Source organism: Mastigoproctus giganteus, chromosome 7, assembly GCF_048544385.1.
Source record: "Mastigoproctus giganteus isolate SK-2022 chromosome 7, ASM4854438v1, whole genome shotgun sequence".
In the NCBI taxonomy this organism is placed as follows: Eukaryota; Metazoa; Arthropoda; class Arachnida; order Uropygi; family Thelyphonidae; genus Mastigoproctus; species Mastigoproctus giganteus.
The window spans coordinates 195,288,692-195,308,996 of NC_143581.1; the positions used below are offsets into that span (position 1 = coordinate 195,288,692).

The 20,305-nt window shown below is 40.3% G+C and overlaps 1 protein-coding gene across 3 annotated transcripts in view; it reads left to right on the plus strand.

Moving 5' to 3' along the window:
* Positions 1-20,305, plus strand: part of LOC150083516 (uncharacterized) — a 74,368-nt gene that overhangs the window by 20,633 nt on the left and 33,430 nt on the right. The window contains exon 1 of one of the 3 annotated variants that reach the window (XM_090378051.1): positions 10,466-10,648. The exons of the other annotated variants lie outside the window; for them this stretch is intronic. Coding sequence (XP_090234177.1) covers positions 10,515-10,648 — 134 coding nt within the window. The 5' untranslated portion in view covers positions 10,466-10,514. Of the gene's footprint in view, positions 1-10,465; positions 10,649-20,305 lie in introns of those variants that run through there. 3 annotated transcript variants of the gene reach the window in all.

Below are 20,305 nucleotides of genomic sequence, written 5' to 3' on the forward strand. Positions count from 1 at the left end.
AAATAATAATAATAAATAAATAAATAAAAGTTTATCAATGCAACTGAGTTCAGAGCCACAGGTAGCGGGCAAACAATTGGAAATACTAGGGTACATTGCCATATTAGCATGTTTGTCAAGTACGATCCTTCTATACGCCGGTAATGCTTCTCGGCAGTCCACCACCCCTCGTTCACTTGTAAATGGGCCTTTTTTTTTGGGGGGGGGGGGGTACAGTTTTAAAAGCCAACGGTTCGTATTCGGGAAGGATTTCTGTAGTTTGGGTGGGTTGCGTTTTCAGTGATGGGGTGTTGGGTTTTAGGTACATCAGCAACTTACACCATATAGCGCCATTATGTGTTATGTCCTGTACGTACAATGTTTTTCACTGATCGATTTTCACCTTTTATGGGCTGAAAAACACAGAATGGCTCATTGGGTAAAAACCCTACTTCCTCCTCCACCTGAGATCTGCTGAGTGCGGCCTTGATTGACGAGGACTTCAGAAATTGCTTCAGTCATTGACGGAACCCAAGACCTCTTGATGCGAGTGACGAGTGGCGAAACCACTATAATGTCACGGAGGACTAATGATGAGTGACGAGCCAGCTAAAGCAATTGAGGAATTAGTATCGTATCTGACAATTGCGTGTACTCATGTCCGGTTTGCATATCCTTCGGGTGGTGGGGGGGGGGAACTTGAATCTCCTCTTAAGGAGATTCAAGGTTTGTGTTAGCATCGAATCTTACAGGCAATCTCATCCAGGTCAAGCTTCAAGGACAGCAAAAAGAATACAGTATCTCTTGGACCTTTTCATATAATTGGGGAAAGGAATTTTCTTGTTTATATTCAGTCACTTAAAACCTTGACATGTAAAGGATTTAAAGTCATGGTAAGTAATATGTCATGGGTATGGTGACGATGCCGTTAGGACAAAATGAATTTTAAAGCTTAAAATTCAGGATAACTTAAATATAAAAGCGGGACAATGAGAACTTCGCCATTTTTAGGTAATATATGCACTGAAAATTAAACAGAAATACTGTACAGTATTTATAAAAGAGAAAATATGGTTAGTATATTGTAAAATGATTACATTATTTGGTGAATAATTATGTAAGCAGTATTGCAATAAAATATATCATTACCCAAAGACCTTAATCATGATTTATTGAATTTTTTTTCAAGCCTTAAATATAATATTTTGATAAATAAAAATCTTTACATGTTGTATTGATGTTAAATTTACGTAACATAATGGCATTAACGATTTTTATATCAGTTTCGTCCATCTGACCAATGAACGCTAGTAGGACTAGGAAGCATTCGAAATACATACTTTGATACGATGTGTTAAAACTATATTCCAGGAAAATGAATTGTAAAAAAAATTCAAATAGTTTTCAGCGTGATTGATAGTAAATTATAAAATCTTTTAACTGAATTATAGATTTTTCTAAAATATAATTTTAGAATTCTATAGCAGTGTGTCCAGTTATAATAATTTTGAATAAGGAATCATGAATTTCCGAAAATATTCTTTGAACATTTCCATTTTGTGCTGATGGCAAATGAAAAGCCCAGATAATCTTTTAGTTCCCGGGATCTGGTCTTGAAATACAAGCAACATACATTCCTCTCGTTCTACTCTTCTAAATTGGATATTTTAAGCAAAGGAAACTAATTAAATAATAAATTGGCGACAATTTTATATCAATATTTTCAATATTTGGTACTTCCTCAAACGTGATAAACTTTTTAAAGCATCCATTCCATATTTTTGAATGTGTCGAAGGATTCAGCTCATTTTTCTAGGTATACAATTTTTCTAAGTTTTTCATAGAACATTTTTCATAAAATATTTCACCTTGAGTTTGTGATCAGTGAAATTTTGCTTCCATTTAAGGGAACAAATGTTTCTTCGATGCGTAACCTAAGCATTTCGATCGTCTGATACGCAACTCGTGACATAACTCAGTTGTGTAATTTTTTCAACATTCAGTTTCTAGCATTTGCTTATTGAATATACCAAGCACACTGTGTATAACATTAAAGTACGCTTTATTTAATGGCGATTCAAAAAAAAAAAAAAAAAAAAAAAAAAATGGCGGCTTTTTTCCCAGAGAAAAGATATCTTCAACACTTGGAAAATTTTTAATACTCCATTGATCGACTTAACTAGCGAGTTTCCGAATGTGTCAATAACTTAGTAACAAAGAACAAAATTCTCAAACTTACACAGTTCGACTAATTAGATAAAAATAGCTTTTCATCCTTGAAAAAAGATTAATGGAAATTTCAAGGTAGATTTGTGTCACCACACAGAACACCTCTCCACATAGAAATCCGCCCTTTAGCCCACAGGAAGGTGCTTTGCAGGATTGCAAGATAGCACACTCAATATGTGCACCATTAGGATCCTTTGTAGATTGAAGAGAAGGATGGAAAATGTATGCTCAGCTGTCATCCTTATTTTCTTATAATCAACTGTCTACGAACTTACGCGCATAAGTGGCTTTTACAGCTTAGAAATGAGAATGCCTTTTATAAAGTTGTATTTGGTAGATTTAGTTTGAGACTGAAATGGAACTCCTGCGAATGGCGTTAATAAGAACACATTAATTTAAAAATTTCGAAAAACTTGTACATACACCGATGAGTCAAAACATTATAACCAGCGAGTTGTTATGCAAATCGAAGCAACTGCAGGTGAACTACGGCGCGTGCGCGGGTCGGGACACGGTATAAAAATCACCTGATACTGAGCTCGTATAGAAATCAGTGTTACTCTTGTTCTTCAGATGGGAAAAACAGCGGACTTAAGCGAGTTTGACAAAGGCCAAATTGTAATGGCCAGACTGGGTTAGAGCATATCCGAAACGGCACAGCTGGTGGGATGCGCACGGTCAGCCGTGGTTAGTAACTACCGAAAGTGGTCCGGGGAGGGGGAACCCACGAACCGCCAGCGAGGTGTTGGACGACAACTGCTCATCAATGCTCGAGGTGAGCGAAGGCTCTACCGGATGGTATGTGGCAGCAGAGGGACTGTGGTGCAACTTGTCAGTAATTGGAATGCTGGTGACGGGAGTAATGTGTCACAACACAGAGTACATCGAACCCTGCTGAAAATGAGGCTGCATAGCCGCACGCCGCTCCGAGTGCCTATGCTAACCGGTTCACCGGCAACAGCACCTACAATGGGCACGCGAGCATCGAAACTGGACCTTGAGTGATTGGAAGAAGGTTGTCTGGTCCGATGAATCACGTTTCCTGTTGCACCATGTGGACGGTCGGGTACGTGTGCGTCGTTTACCTGGGGAAGTGACGGCACCTGGATGCACCGTGGGACGAAAACAAGCCGGTGGTGGCGGTGTCATGCTTTGGGCGATGTTCTGCTGGGATACCCTGGGTCCAGTCATCCATGTGCTGGGCACCCTGGACGTCTACCACCGACCTAAACATTCATCCTGTCTGCCCCTTCCTTCTGTTTCCTACCCTCCAGTCTTCTGCCGACCCCCTCACTTTTTTCTTATACAACGGGTTTTTGTGTGGGGGAGGGTTTCATCCCCCTGCTACCCCATTCTTCCCTCTGGTGAGGCATTGGGCATGCCACACTCTGCAGGGGCCATCTTTCCTGTTGGCTCCCTTCCTTCTGTTTCCTACCCTCCAGTCTTCTGCCTCCCCCTTATTTTTCTCTTACACAACGTTTTTTTTTTTCTCATGCCCCACAGGTCGAATTCTAAATACATCAAAATTATTGCCCGACCTATTAGGCCCTAGAACAAGTTATCAGCGAACAATCCTAAGCTATGTTAAAATTACAACCGTTGCTCAAGAAACAGCGATCATCTCATTCTCAAATGTGGTCCTAGCCACTGAAATCTCAGGAAAGTAGGTGGCAGGACCCGCCAGAGTACTCTAGCATCAATGGTACACCCAGTCACTCTCCCCGTGGCACGGTGTGGTAACGTCGGGTCCCACTAGGCGCTTGGCGGCTAATAGACCAGAAGAACAAAGGGCGATGTTCTGCTATACACAATATACTGCACATGACCCTACACATCTTCAAATCTTTGGCCCGATACAATGTACACCCGCGGAGATGGGAGAAATCCCAGGAGCCGTTAGACACCAACGTACCTTACACCTAAACATTATTGCTGACTAGGTACACCCTTTCATGGCAACGGTCCTTCCTTCTGGTGGTGCCGTCTTTCAGCAGGATAATGTGCATTGCCACACCGCCCGGATTGTTCGAGACTGGTTCGCGGAACATGAGGAAGACTTCCAGGTATTGCCCTGGCCTCCAAATTCCCCAGACATCAATCCCATCGAGCATCTGTGGTTTGTGTTGGAACAGCAACTCCGATCTGCGGCGTTTCAACCACGGACTTTACAGCAGTTAAAGAATCTGCTGGTAACGTGTTGGTACCAGATATCACAAGACATATTTAGAAATATTGTAGCGTCCATGCCTAGCCGGGTACGAGCTGTTTTGGCTGCACGTGGAGGACCAACATCATATTAGGTAGGTGGTCATGATGTTTTGGCTCATCGGTGTATATGCGTCCCGAAAAGGACGCATATTCTGGTATGTGTGGTCTCCTTAATTATGTGTAACTGTCTAGAAATGATGTCAGCAGATGAACAAGCAAACAAAACTAACAGAAGCGGACAGTAGAGTGGATGTTAGTAAATCTCCACCCTTCTGTTTGTCCGCTAAGTGAGTGAGTATTAATAGCAAATTCATTTACAAATGTTATTAGTGGAGTCGTTCAAGATTCGGTGTTGGAATCTTACCGTTTCCAATGTTTATTAACAATATTAATGAAGGCATATCAAGTTTAATCTCTAGGTTTTCTGATGAATAGAGGTTGATTGATTGATGTATGAGTTCTTGGCGCAAGAGCTGCTGTGGCTAAAATGCGCAAGAGGCGGGGGGGTTAAGGGGGGTTAATTACAGTAATCATGGTGTTATTGAAACAAAATTGAGAAAAAATTAGGCAGATGACTGAATAATAACCATTGTGGTTTAACAAACAGGCTGCTGTATTTGATTAGTAATAATCCCAGAATACTATTAATATTATAATGGCTAAATGGCGCAAGGAAGCGGATTTTTCCTGCATTTGCCAAAAAAGAGTTTTTTCCATCGCTCATACCTTCCCTTTCGTAAAAATGGTTGTCCGATTCCTCTTTGAACTTTACCAAACTATCCGCCTCAACCACTATGGTAAGATGATCTACAACGCAGTGCCCGAAAGTAAGCATAATGGGGGACCCAGCTCCCACGATGTTTTTCATCCCGAATTTTTTTTATTTGGTCCCCTCCAGTTCCTTTCCTTTTGCCAGTAAAAATATACCTCCCGCGTTCATTTTTCTGATTCCCTTCAGGACTTTATATACTTCTATCACTCCTTCATTCCAAGATGTCTAGTTGCCAAGCTTTGTAGTCTGCACTTTCCAAGTCGTTCTTCATATGGACGTCAATTAGCACCGCTCACGAATCTGGTTGTCGTTCTGTAAACCCTTTCTAGCTCCAGACCTGAACGCAATACTCTAAAGGCAGTCTCACTATCATTTTATACAAAAGGACAACGACGTTTTATCCATGTTCCATATTGCAAAGGTCTTATATATATACACTGTATAGATACTTACACACGAGAGGTTACGATTCATGACCAAATCATAACCCGAAAGTTTCCTTCGTCCTGAGCCATTTTAACTCCACTCCCCCTAGCTTATAAGTAACTCCTAAATTTCTGTTCCCTAGTTGTAAAACCTTACCTTTTACAAGATTAAATTTTAGTCTTTATTTTTCAGATTATTTATACAGGGAATCCCTATACGAACACTGAACTTTAGACATCCCCATAATCAGAAATCTGCTGGTGAACGTGGAGGCCGCATAAGCGAAAAGTAATATGGCAGGGGGGGGGTGAGGAACTACTCTCCCCGAAAATGTTTATTAAGGATTTCCTTGACTTCACGGACAGTGTGCATTGGTGTGCTGTTTTGTATGAAAATAACCTTTACCGTTGCCTGTAGCTCGTTGAGATCGGATACGACCTGAGTAAATATCAACTTGTGCTATTGGTTACTTAAAAAAAGTATGCAGCAAGAATGAAATGATCACTGAACTCTAACGAAACCTATTCACGTTATGAAATAAGTTGATGAGTAGAATGTAGTGTTGATTCTAACCAAATGGCATTATTTCGTATGTCCATTCACGTTACAGAGAAAGGGGAGAGAGACGAGTGCTTCATTTGCCCATAGGGTGTTGTTTGGCCATTTCTTATCTTCTTCTAACTTTACAAGAAACTGTAGCGCAAAGTGCACACCTGCGATGGTCATCCGCTTGAAGAACTCTAACGGGTGAAATATACGAAAAACATGCCAAGTATTTCCCTATTGGATTACACGAGCAACCACTTATACTAGTGGTATTTCTTTTGCATATCTGCTCTCCTACTCTTTTACTGCAACGAAGACTTCAGAAACATTTCCGGTACTGGCTCAGGGTCGTTCTTAACGCAATATTTCGCACGTGTAATCTGTGCCCTCAAATATTTTTCATAGTTGTACTTGAATGTGGACTAGAACTGCGATTATGCACTCGTCGATTCCCTTAGTGAAACTTCAGCATTGCATCTCTGTCCCAGTGCTTCATTAATCCCACGTTACACCCCTGTCATTGTCATCATGAATTTCTTGCTCTTTACGAATTCAGTAGTCAGACCAGTGGCACAAATTCGAACGAAGAATTTTTTTTTTTTTTTTTTTACAATTCTAACATTGAATATTTTAAGCATATACGAAATGAATCTTTGGCCGATAAGGGCAATGTCGGGTTATTGACTCCTGCAGACAGGCCTTTGAGAACACACACCAAGAAAGCCCAATCACCCTCCTCAATCTGTTCTACTTTCCCAGAATTGATACATAGTATCAGGAAAAATATACAAACGAAAGATTGTATAAAATGAAAGAAAAGGGGCTGGGGGATGGAAAAGTATTTCGGCGTATGTGATGCTGGCTCAGTTCCAGTCATCGGCGATGAATCTTTCTGCTGATTCAGCCGACTGAGGCTGAAAGATTTAATTAGCCAAGAAGGCAGTAATTGATGGTGTCTTTCACGAGGAAGGAGAAATAAATATTATGTGACTGGACTTTGAAGAAAAAGAAAAATGATCTTAGCAGGGGGCTTCCTAAACAAGTTGCTTAGTTTCGTAGACGAAAACGAATAAGCCCAGAATTCATGAGAAAAATCCCCTCTCCCTTTGCCCGAGATGCTTAACTGCAGCTCTAATTGAAGAGGTCTTTAGAAATTGTAATATATGGTATTTGAACCCGGACTTGTCCAAACGAATGAGAAGCAGCGAAATCACGATCACTGAGGACATGAACACTTAAGCAAATAATTCATCTAATAAACCTACAGACATTCATAAATAATCCATCCCCATTTCATTACTTCTTGATGAAAGTATAACACATTAAAAAGTTAAACGTTTCATCAATTATTCCTAGAATTTTTGAGCTATTCCACTTACACAATTATTCTCATTTCTTTGCGTTTATATAATAATGCCTTAAATGAAATCGCAGATAATTAAAACAATTTTGGATATAGTTTTTGCTGGTTGTCCTTCTCCATAGCACATCATTGCCTTACAGTGAAACCACCTTGCGGGCCTTCAACGTACACTTTTTTTTTTTTTTTTTTTTTTTGTGTGTGTTGAATGTAATTTTTCAGAGTGTATAAAACAAAGATCGTCCATCTCTACCCTCGTCCCCTCCCCAAGAGGAGTAACTTGTACGCAAGAGACATCGTGAAAGTCATTAGCATAATTTCATTATTAATTATGTGCCTACCATAGTAATCAGTTAGCGCCACCCCTTCTCAATTTCAAGTGAAATATGTCTCTTTTTTTTTTTAGCACGCGCGCTTCATGTTAAAGATATTATCGAAGATTATTCTTGATTATAAAAAATACCGAAATAAAATGAAATCTCTACGTACAAGCATATTTGAACGTGAGTGTTTATCGTCCAGCAAACAGAAAATCGACCTCAGAACACCGGCAAATTACAGACAATATATACGGAGCAATATGTCCTTAGTCGCTGATGCACTTAAAACCCAACAACCTCTGTGTTTTCGTTTGAAAGGTCGATAGCAACCCAACTTGATTACAGAGCCCGTTTACAATCGCGTACATTTCTTAAAAAGAGAACCCCTACTCAATGTCAGAAGAGATGTGGGCGATTATAAACGAGTTTGATGATTGAGTTGGGCTCGTGTAAAAGAAAATGATAACAGTTTTTTTTAAGCGTTTACACCTACTTCACCTTCTACTGCTTCTCTATTTGGAAAATTGTCATGGACACCTGAATACATCACAAATACCCGTACATTGACTTAATATTTGAAATTGTAGCAATCAACCCTTTACCTTTTAAATTTATCCAGCGCTCGTAAAATCAGCGTGGAATTTATTAATTAAAAATTAATTCGAATTATGTTTGAATGAATTTTTATTTATTTATGCAGATGGGATAATTGGGCGGTATGCTGGAACCGGTATTGAGTCCCTTAATTTAGCACACGCCCAAACATAGGTGCTATGTAACTTCTTTTTTTTTTTTTTTTTTTTTTTTTTTCTATCCCGGCTAAACCTTGGAACCCCACCGTATATTTACAACAAAAAAAAAAATTACAGTTCACAGATTTACTCCTACAGCGCGCGCGCACACACACACATACACAAAAAATAGCCACACTCAGATCTCAAATCCAATTCAAGTGTCAAGTAACAGATTCTCCAAAGCACAGGAACAGATTGAGCAGTTCCTTCTTGAAGACCAATCCGAGCAGATCTTTCTTAAAGCACCAAATCCGTACAAGAACGCCACTAATGGCACAAGCAGCTACACGTAGGGACCACATGAAGTAGCGTGATACGTGGTGACGCATCAGATTACACCAAAGGAGCACAGAGAATCGCAAGCACAGAATTCTTGGATCTTCTTTGCAATATAACGTAGAAATACGCAGCTGGAGCAGTCAAGCTGACCGGGCACTGTGAACCAAATCAACACGGAAACGCCATGCAGAACTATCAGATGACTTCACACCATGAACCAAGTCAGCACAGAGATTCCAGATAACTCTTCAGCTTGAACTAATTCTTCACCCAGCAAAGGAGATACCATCCAACGATAGGAATATGTAGCACTTTGTGTGGCTTACAAAACATTTAATAATTTACGGGGAAACATCCTCCCTCCGACAGAGATCGGGTGACTCCAACCTAGATTGAAGAGACTTTTAGAAATTTCTTGAACTATGACAGGACTCGAACCTAGATTTCTCCAAACGAGCGATGAGTGTCGAAACCGCTGTGTTGTCATGGAGGACATTTTATTGTATATTTAATTGTATATTGAATACTATATATTTTAGAAGCTGTTTCAACTGTATTTGAAGGATAGATCTCCTTTTCCCCCCATATATCGGAGAAGGAATCTATTGCTTAAATGTTATTGCAGTACTCTTACGGTAGATAAATTACTCCGCTGTAGCCAGTGCAGTTGTAAATATTGGCTGTTTTAAATAAGCATGTAGAAAAGGAACTTCTAAATAGTTCTTTTCTACGTGAGTCACTAGTTCCCCGATGTAAACTTTGAAATTACGTTTATTACTGCATTATTTCTGTCTAGAAAGACAGACAGAATAAAATTTTATATATTTATTTTTAATAAATAAAGAAGATTTTTATATATGTATTTTTATAGAAATAAAACAGTGACTTGACTCATCGCCTTTATGATTTTTGCTAAGTGACGGAACTCTGATTTTCGTTGTTGGAATTATTTGTCTACGAAAGGAAAGCAAGCTTATGAGATCGTCATGATGGCTTCCTCTCCCCTCCCTAATAACTTTTGTGTGTACAGGCCAATCCAAATCAAACTAATCTGTGACGTTAAGTATCGTGACTAGACCGTTTTTATTCCAACACTCCATCTTGTTTTCAAGTAGGCAGCAGCTCAAATTTTTCTGCTTTTATTTCCAATCTTTTGGCCCTGTCATCGCATATTTCATTTTTAAGTAGAAGTCGGTATTTCAACGAGATTAATATCAGTGCAAACAAAGTTTCGACCATCAGACATACTGGACTCTCTAGGACGTTGCTAAAAAAAAGGTAGATGCATTTTAAGTTGCGGAGGTGTGTTTTCTAAAGGCTTTATAAAATTTGCGACCTACTTTGTAATAACTAACATCTGGTCTGCCTCCCCATTCTGTGCATGCACTGTTTCTGTCTACGTAAGCGTTCTGTACACGTGGGCACGCGATAAACCATCTGGAAGAAAGCCAGTTAGTAAACTAATTGTTGTGTAAATGACAACACACTTCTTAGTTTAGTGACAACTTCAGCGCCACCTTGTAAGATACTTTGTATTTCCTCATAGGCAACGCTTGTTTAGTTTCAAGTTGCACTTGTCCTTCTTTAAGGTCAAGTTTATCATGGAGATCTTTGTGACAGTGACCTGCGCCCTTCTGGTGATAATTGCATTGGCCATAGTCCACTCGGAATACCTGTATATTAAGAGTAATATTAAGAACAAGATCGGCGAAAAGAAAACGTCTAAGTCGAGCAGGTAGGGCATGAATATGCGTTAATAAATTCTGTCGTACAGTTATAGAGGAAGTGAATCGCAAATCCTGTTTCAAATAGCTTATCTGCTTGAAACAAACATGGTTGGCCTCGATGCAAATGAAGACTCTGCCTTCATCTACACCGAGACCGGCATTTCGTTTGACGTAACGTTCGGCTTAGGCATTCCTAAGTTAATACGTTAAAGGCTTATAATTGAGAACTTAGAATTAAAATTAAGACATAACTGACGAATGTTTAAAATGAATAAATCTTTAAAAGTTAAAATGCCTGAAATTTATTCAGAGCCGAATAAAACTATCTATCGTAACACTTACAAAAGGGCTTGTCTGTCGTATCACCTGCCAAGTGTTTAGATGTTTTTCTGGTTGGAAATTTGAATGTGATTTCAGTTCTCGGTGATTGTATCATTAATTACACTTGTATTGACAGTCTAGAAGTATCTTTCTGCTTTTATGATTGTTTTTCTGAATTTTTTTTCTCATTTCGATAAGCTATAGAAGCTAGGAAGTAGTATTAGTTTCGTATTTTTGCATTTGCAGAGTTTGTTGTCATCGCTTGGATATGTTTATAGTTGTACATTATTGCCTTTCAGAACACATTTAAAAAACAGGTAATGCCTTTCAGAACATATTTAATAAACAGATAATGATTGATTATCAACTTTCCCCCCCCCTTTCAAAGCGAACAAGGTGTCATCTAGTAAACGTTCTCCTTTTCTTTTTTATTATTGCCAAGCATTTATCGATCCTATTTTAATATGATCAGTTGCTTCTGATTACATTTCAGTATTGCGTTTAACTATTCTTCATAACTTCGCATATTTTTGAAAGAACGAATACTAATTTGCATTAAACTTGTAGGTCTTCTGTAATCTCATTTCTACGAGCTTGCATGTGTATTTTTTTACCTTAAATAATTATATCCAGTACCAGAAACATTAGGACACCACCACCACATGAAAAACGCTAATTTTAATGATCAAATAAATAAGATGTACACCTACCTTTGGCCTCAGTGACAGCATCGATCAGTCTTCGAAACACCTTCATTTCCTTGATCCACGATCACTTCCTTCCTTGTCGTAAATAAATACATTTTCTGTTTATACTCCGGCACGATAAACAAGTCAGAGTTTACAATAAATCGTCAATACAAATATTTATCGTATTTAGTAGTCACGGGCTTGAACGCCGGTCATTCAAGGAACGCGTGCTATGCAGTCTCGCTCCCGACTCGGCTACGTCAGGCCTAATAGTAATTTGTCCACTACGGGAGAGTTGTTGGACTTCGTTTTCTTCAGACCAGAATTTTGCGCTGCTTGCTGCACAGAATGGAACACAGGGCTCATTGCCGGAGTGCTGGCCTGATGGAATTGTCCAAGATGTCAGTATAAGACTCGTCATAGTTTGTACCCAGCATTCCGAGTCCGAAACACTAGAAGCAGCCTCACGCTAAGACTCAGCCTCCTCTTAACTTCATTATTAGTCTTCATTAAGACTCAGCCTCCTCTTAACTTCAGCACGATACGCGGATAGATTTCCCATGCAGCTTCCACATACACAACCTGATTTGAAGTTTTGCAACTCGTGCACCATAGGACCTGTTTCCACTGTTCTGTAGTCAAAGAACGATTGGTTAAATATTGAAAGACTGATGCAGACCGATGCAGGTGACGTCTGGCTTTGTTGGTGTGATATATGGTAGGAGCTCTGCCATTAAATTCCATGCTTCGTAGCCGAAGAGGACCGTAAATGTTCTTAGAGTAGGTTCATTCCGGTGGACAACTTCTGCAGTGCAGCGTTTTTCAAGGACATTACGTGGTTCGCTTTTGTTCACCTTTTGCAGGGGGATTGGAGTTTCCTGTTTATCAGCTTTATTCGAACAATTCCCCCCCTTTCTACCTGAGAAGTGGAAAACTAGGTGCTTCTTGATGTTATGATACTTGTAATTACTTGTGCATACTTCCTGTTGCCCAATATATTAATCATATTAGTGGGCAACAGGAAGTTTTGAATATGTTTGTCCCATGATAATATCCTGGAGTTATTTATTTTTTTCTTTTTCCAAAACGGGGATAATACGAATAAATTGAAGTCGGGAGAACTGCATTTCCTTCTTAAAGTGCCGAAATGTATAGTTTGGGCAATTTGTATCACATATTTTATTTTTCTCTAGTATTTATCTGTCTTCGCAGATTGACATATGCTGGTAACGATGATCAATTATATTACTTCGTCTTCCCCGAATCACTTTTGGCAAACAGAGACGTCACATGACTTGAAGCTTTATGCTATCCCCAAAATTAATGGTGTTTTAAACTGCGCAGAAAATGAGGGCAGTCTCTCTCTGTATTCAGGCTGCTGAGACTCTTAGTATAAAAAGAATTTTCGAGAGAACTACAGGAAGCGTTTGAGGTAGTGTTTTCTAGAAAAAAATAGCAGACAGACTGCTAGTTTTTTTTTAGCTCTCGGTTCGGACTGGCAGTCTTGTCTGTATCATGAGGTCCGATAGTTTATTTAAGCTGTCTGTTCTGCCTTCATTTTTTCGTTAGAGCTGTATTACGTAACTGTTCAGCAAAGAGGATGCCATCGCCTTACAAGGTCAAGGCATGGCTGAAAAATGAATGAAAATTTAATGTTTTCTATCTTGTAGTATTGAAACTAAGTAAAAGGCACTTTTACTTAGAGCGAGGAGGAATGAATTAAGCAGATTGAATGGACTAGTAGGTATGACTGCCTTTTTATAGGATACTTCAAACTGGAATGCATGGACCTGAAATACGCCATATAGTAACAGTTTTTTTTTTTTTTTTGTTGTTGTTGTTGAACAAATTGGATGAGTGCTACTTATCCGAGCATGTCCAAGAGAGTACAACTGTACGGTTTTAGGCCTACATCTTACACTCCAAGAGAAAAACTACCGTGTACTGTATATTACTCAAATTTCAGGCAACTCTGTTTAATAAAGACAGAGGGGAAGGAATAGGAGAGGCTGTTTATGCTACTTGGCTCTCGGAAAGAGATCGAACACTGAAATTCAGTTTTAATCATTGGAAAGTCTTTTTAATTATGGAGATAAAAGGAAACGGTGTGGTATACTTTACCCGTATATTGAAAAGGCTTGCAAGTTAGAGATGCATAAACTGTGTACAGTATGCTGTACACGTGTAGGCTACAGTAAGTCCCGACCCATTTTATTTAAATTTCGTGTTGCATGACAAAAATTTTAGTTTCCGTTCTGAAACTGAAAGTGTATTTGATTTAAAAAGTTTTTGCGTAACGGTGTTTTGTCATCCTTTTATCTCAACTAGGTATTTTGCCATGGATTTGTTTCAGAAAATAACCTTATTAAACCCAGAAGTACTGTTCAGGGCTACAGTGAAAACACTATTTTCGGTCCTGTAGCTAAAAAACTGTTTAAATCTTGCGTCGTAGTGGTATAAAATATCTATTTGAACTTGTACAGATTTGTGCGTAACGCAATTCTTTGTTTTCACTTTTCCGTGTATTATTAGTATTGTGCAATATTAGGACTTAGTCGTCCAAAGTAACATTCAGTGACCTTATGAAAACTGCAGTGTCATTTTAGGTACTCTCGTTATGCCAGATTTTTCTATAAGGAAACATTTTCGCTTGGGAAACACGCGCGGTATTAAGTCGTGTTTACTGTCACGGTTATATTTATAACTTATAATTCATATTTAAAATTTACTACTTATAATTTTTATTAATTACGCAAGCCTTTTTTATTACCGACATAATTTTCGGACTTTACTATATTTCGACTCTCTTAAATGATAAATGAATTTGTGCGATCCCCCATCGTTTCATAAATAAAATTATATCATTTCGGTTAACGTTTTACAAGAAATAAATACTCCAGTTATTCTTAATAATTAAATTTAAATCTATATATCAAATAAAACAATATAGCCTTACAACTGTATAAAATAATTGTCATGTTCGAAAGAAACAACCACATTTAAAGTCTGCCAAAATTAAAACAAATTGACCTCCTCCCTTTAACTTTCTTTTGATTCCCCGGCGGACGCTGACGACTTTCAAACTGCGAATTCACAGTTTGAGAGCCCTTTGACATAAGTACGTACTCAATTTACTAAGTTTGAAGTTCAGTAGTAGTGGATTATTGGTAGTGTTGATCCCTCTTTTTTTGCAGTCTATTCGAAATTTATATACAGTTTGTTCTATAGCTAACTCTGACCTCATTCGCTCCAATGTGTGTCCGTTTAATGTGATTGAGAAATAATTTCAACGCTATGGAACACACAGCCATTTTCATGCTGTGCTCGTTATTTTTTAGTTTTTTTTTTTTTCCTGCAAGTACTGATAGAATAGTACGTTCGTTTTGATTTGGGTATTTATCTCCTCTTTTTCTTAAATTCTGTTCCCCATATTGCGTCCTCCGTAACAGTTTTGTCACGTGTCATTAATTTTAAGAGGTCTGGGTTCGATTTCATTTATGATTGGAAGAATTCTAAAGTCCTCTTCAATCGAGGTTGTAGTTAACCGATCTCAGGAGGTTTTCCAGGAGGATCTCAGTAGAGGTATTCCGGATTTTTCCCGCACAACCTGCAATTGGGCATGTGAACACACTTGAATGTGATACCTGTAATACCTTGTATAGACCTAATACACAGTGCCGCAGTATGATCTAAGTCGCCGATGCGTTTGACAACACCAACTTCCCCTAGAAATGTTGTTACATCTAAGCAGTTTAAAAAGGTTTGGTTTGATTTGATTTTGGGAGGATAAAACTTGCTCGAACTAGGTTAATTGATCATACATCCAGTGATGAATTATGACCACCCCATTCGTAATGGACTTGTATTAGCACGGTGCATAACATTCAAGAAAGCAAGCTTCTACAGCATCAGCAAAAAAAAAAAAAAAAAAAAAAAAACCCTTCCTATTTTACCTATCCATTCGCTCCAAAAGTTTGTCCAGTTATTTAAGCTAACAACTTCCACAACGACAGGTGGAAGTCTGTTCCAACAATCAACCGTTTGCTGGAACAAACATGGTGTCAAGTAGGCAAATTTCCGGACATCTATTCACAGCTTAAGTGTCTGCAATTCTGCCCAGACACGATATGAGGAAGTACGTATATGATGAGAGCCTTGTCAAGCAATTCAGCCCTAGAGAGATTGTGCAAGGCTCACGGGGTAGAATTTTTTTCAGCGTGGTCTGTGCTTGCTAACAAGAGAGACTGTTTCTACAGGGATGGGATACACTAAAATACAAAGGGTGCAAGAATATTTTCTGAGTTTATTTCTGACCCACCTAACACTGCCTCGAATATTTTCGAGGCAGTGTTAGATGGGTCAGAAAACTTCTACCTTTGGGGGATTCACAGACTAAAAGATGAACAGTAGCCGCAGGCAGAGACGAAAGTGATTCTTGCACTGCTTCTATTGGAATGAGCAGCAGCCTGGAAACCAAGTTGCTGGGGATTTCTAGGACTGCTGGGAGTCATAGTGATACAAGTAAATACATGGGCTGTGTTAGGGTAACTAATAGTAGGAACAGGTGCATGTATAGTTGCATGTGCACTAATGCTAGAAGTATAGTAAATGAATTTGAAGTGCTGATCAAAAAGGCGGATATTGTTGGGATATCAGAGACATGGTGTCGCACAGATATAAGCAGTGCAGAATTGGAATTTTGGGAGTACAATGTGTACAGAAAGGATAGACACGGTAGGAATGGATGAGGGGTTATGCTGTTAGTTAAGAAGCACATAATCTACTAAGGAGGTGCATCTAGTTGACATACACCTCAATCAGATTACCTGGCAGGTGCCTAGTCTCCAGACGCTACAATTTTCAGAACTTAAGCCTTTCTTGATAAGGCTTAAGTTCTACCCTTTGTTCCCCTCACCAATCTCGTTGCCCTTCTCCGTACTCGCTCCAGCAGCTCTGTATCCTTCCTAAACTATGCTGCCTGGCTATCTACAGAAGTGTAAAGGATTATGCATGGTGGATGTTCATGGTAAGCGAAGGGTGCAGCGCGTTGTATGTGCTGAACGGCTGGTCACTGTGAGACAGTGACACATCGCAATACAATATGGGGAATTCAAGAACAATACTCCAAATGACGTTGCGCCGCGCACTCTGACGTATGGGGTTCCACACACATACGACCCAAGCGACACTCCTCACCGCTGATCATTGTCGACGGCGAATGCTGTGGTGTCAACAGCATGTTGGTTGGACAGTGACGGACTGAAAAAGAGTATGCCGATCGGATTAGTCCAAATACCTGGTGAAATACGCCTACGGGCGCCTTCATGTGTGGCTCAAGCAACACGAGTCCATGTACCCATCGTTCACTGTCCATGCAGGTGGTGGTAATTGCTCAATATGGGGCATGTTTTACGGACAAAAACTAGGATTCCCAGTGCGTATGGACTAACGTTTCACTGCTGAGATGTGCATAGAGTCAGGCGTCACCTGTGGTTTCTCACATCCGCGCCATCTGTACGCTGTGAAGAAATACAGTACTACTGTAAATTCCAGATTCAACATAGGAAAGTGTTGAATGTGTAGTGTTGTGTTGGGTTCTGTTGTGTTCTGGCATTTGGTCGCAGAGCCCCTGGTGTGATCCCATGTTGCCTGCCCACACTGCTATGAGGTAGACAGGCAGCCCATTATTCTCTGGCTTTTCTCCGCCAGGGTCGCCCGAACTTCCTGGAAGGAGACAAAAAAACAGTAGTAAATTTATAGTGTGGGAAACAAAGCAGTCCAGCAAGGGAGGGAAAGTAAGAAGTAATGGGGGATGTAGAGGAAGGCATCTCCAAAGGAGATGGAGAAGACTCCATCAGGCGAGTTGAGTATAGGGATGGGGAAGCAGAGTGGACCAGGCTAGTTTGCTTGGTCCTGACCGCCAACTGGCAAACAGGCTAATGGCAGAACAAGCCTGTATGGGTTCTCCAAGACACATCAGGTCTTCTAAGCTTGTATCCTTCCCAGAAGGGTTTAAGTAAGGATTTCTAATTACAGCATTAGGTGAGAAGATGTTGTTGGTGGTCTTGAAAAAAGGATCTTTTCCTCTTGAATGCAAAGTGCGTGAAGACTTTATATTCTTCGTTGCTATCCAGAAGATGATGTTCCTGTTCCTTTGGGAGGAAGGTCAGTCTTGTAATCATTTGACTTTGTAGGTCTTCATAGAGAGGAGAGTCATGCACCAGATGTGACCAGCTCTCCAGAACCCCACCAAGGCAGTATAGATCCTCGGTGATTCCTAAGGATGTGAGGTTGGCTTTGATCGAGACATGTCCTTACAGAATGAATGTTGTATGCAGGCCGAGGGAAAACCATGTTGTTGATTTAGGGTAGACATTGTCTACGTGGGGAACAAATTTCTTTTGTTAAAGTTTCTCTTTGGTGGAATTCGTCCATCTGGTCTGCCAGACCTGCTTCAAGTGGGAGGTGAGCCCTCTCTTCTCTTCTTTTGGGTTATTGGCAAGGTCAGGTTTATGAAGATGACTGATGTATCCTTAGATAGATAGTAAAGGAGCCCCCTTCGGGCCACCTCCAGGTCCAGCGGGATGGTACAAGCCAGCACCTGCAGTGCATGTGTGTTCACTGTATAGGAGGCCCGCTTGATGGTGAGCAAGATGGATATCTGGATGTTATCTATCTTTATCCTGATAGTTACGAGAGCAGTTCTATGGTATCAAATGCCTGAGGCGTATGCTATTGCCGTTAGGAAGACTGTTCTGTAGAAGAGCAAGAACGTGCAGCAGTTGAAGCCCCAATTCCTGTGCGTAACTCTGCTACCAAGACGGTGTAGTTTCTAATTTTAGAGATCATTTATTTCAGATGTGGTAGGAAGTGAGACCAGAGTCCAGCACTATGCCAATATATTTTATCTCTAAGGTGAGCCTGATCGTGATTCCATCAATCTTGATCTGTGGGCGTCTTCTCAGATTGAGTGTTCCTTTTAGGAGAATGGAACTTGTCTTATCTAGGGAAATCCAGAGATTGTGGAGGTTAGTCCATTCCTGCAGGAGAAGTAGCGCTCTGATTGCTTCGATCTCCAGCTGAGCCCTGGAATCCACAACTATGACCAGTTCGTCCGGATGGGCCTTGGGAGGTGACGTCGCCAAGATCAGCATTAAAGAATTCATCGAGTACAATGTTCCACAGGAGTGGCCTCAGTACAGAGCCTTGGGGACAGCCTCTATGCACCAGACGGGTGACTCTATGGTATGGGATATTACAGTTGTGCTCCGGCCCGTGAGCTAGCATTGGATGGTTCTGTAGAGATTGCCGGGTAGATTGCTCTTATGTATGCGGCTGAGGACGCTTGGCCACCAAAGTGAGTCGAACGTCCCAGTAAAGTCTATGGAAATTTCAAGGAAATATTTACTGGTAGTAATTTGTAGCAGCTGTTATGAGGTTTTTCGCAGAATATCGACCGTGGAGCATCCCCGTTTGAAGCCGTACTGGTTGGCTGAACTAAGGTTTGCTGTGTTATAGTAGACCTTAGTTCAGGATTTAGTCTGGTGCAGATGAGGTATTCAAGAAGCTTGCTCAGGACGGATAACAGGGCAGTGGGTCAGTAGGGTGTGGGAGGTTTTGTAGAGTTCTTCAGGATTAGGCGCATGTTTGCTGTCTTCAAATCAGTAGGGACATTTCCATTCCGGAGACAATGGTTGAAGAGGTTTAGTATGAGGTCACAATTATGCTCCACAGTTTTCTTGACTATTTCTGGTTTGAGCAGACCCGGGCTTGAGCTTTTTTTGTCCCGAAGTCTGCAGGCGGCTGCATGTAGTACTTGAGTGGAGAAGGGAAGTTCTATTTGCTCTGAGTTATAATCATAATTATCTTGGCAGAGCTGTAGCTGTTCTTGGGTGTATAGATCTATGGGTGGTTGCAGAATTGAATTCAATATATTATCTATGGACTTTTCCAGGAGGTTGTAGTAGTGTCTTATGGGGTTGTCGTAGCCGTCATTACTTCCTCTCTGGGAGGTTTGTTAGTTCTGACCTTGTACACAACACTCCAGGGGTCAGCGAGATGTGCCGACAACGCTTAAGAGACTATGTTCACTCTGCCATGTTTTATTTTTTTCCGGATAGAATCCTCCAAGACAATAATGCGCAGTATCACCAGGCCGCATTGTGTACGAGTAGTTTGAGGAATACAGTGAAGTTATCACTCATCTTGATTGGCATCCAAATTCTCCCGACGTCAATCCAATTGAACATCTGTGGGATATTTTTTAACGGGAGGTGAGGCGTATGGACACGCAATCGTCATCTATTCCGACACTGGAAAGCCCTGCCGGCAACAAAACTGCAGATCTTAACAGATGTCTTCAGACATCTAGGGGAATCAATACTTAGGCGAATAGCAGCTGTTATCCGTGCGAACGGTAGCCCAACACTGTATAAGGTAGGTGGTCACAATCCAGTGATCACCAAGTGTACAATTTATTACGTGTGAACGCCTGCCGGAGCCGAAACTTGCCTTCACCTCGTACAATGATCCTTTTCACTTTGATCTATCTATTCCAGGCTCATAGGCCGGCTGAGCCTTAAAAAAAACAAAAAAAAAAAAACAGGTCATCCATAAATTCCTCATTATTTCAAAATGTATCTACAGAGCAGGCAT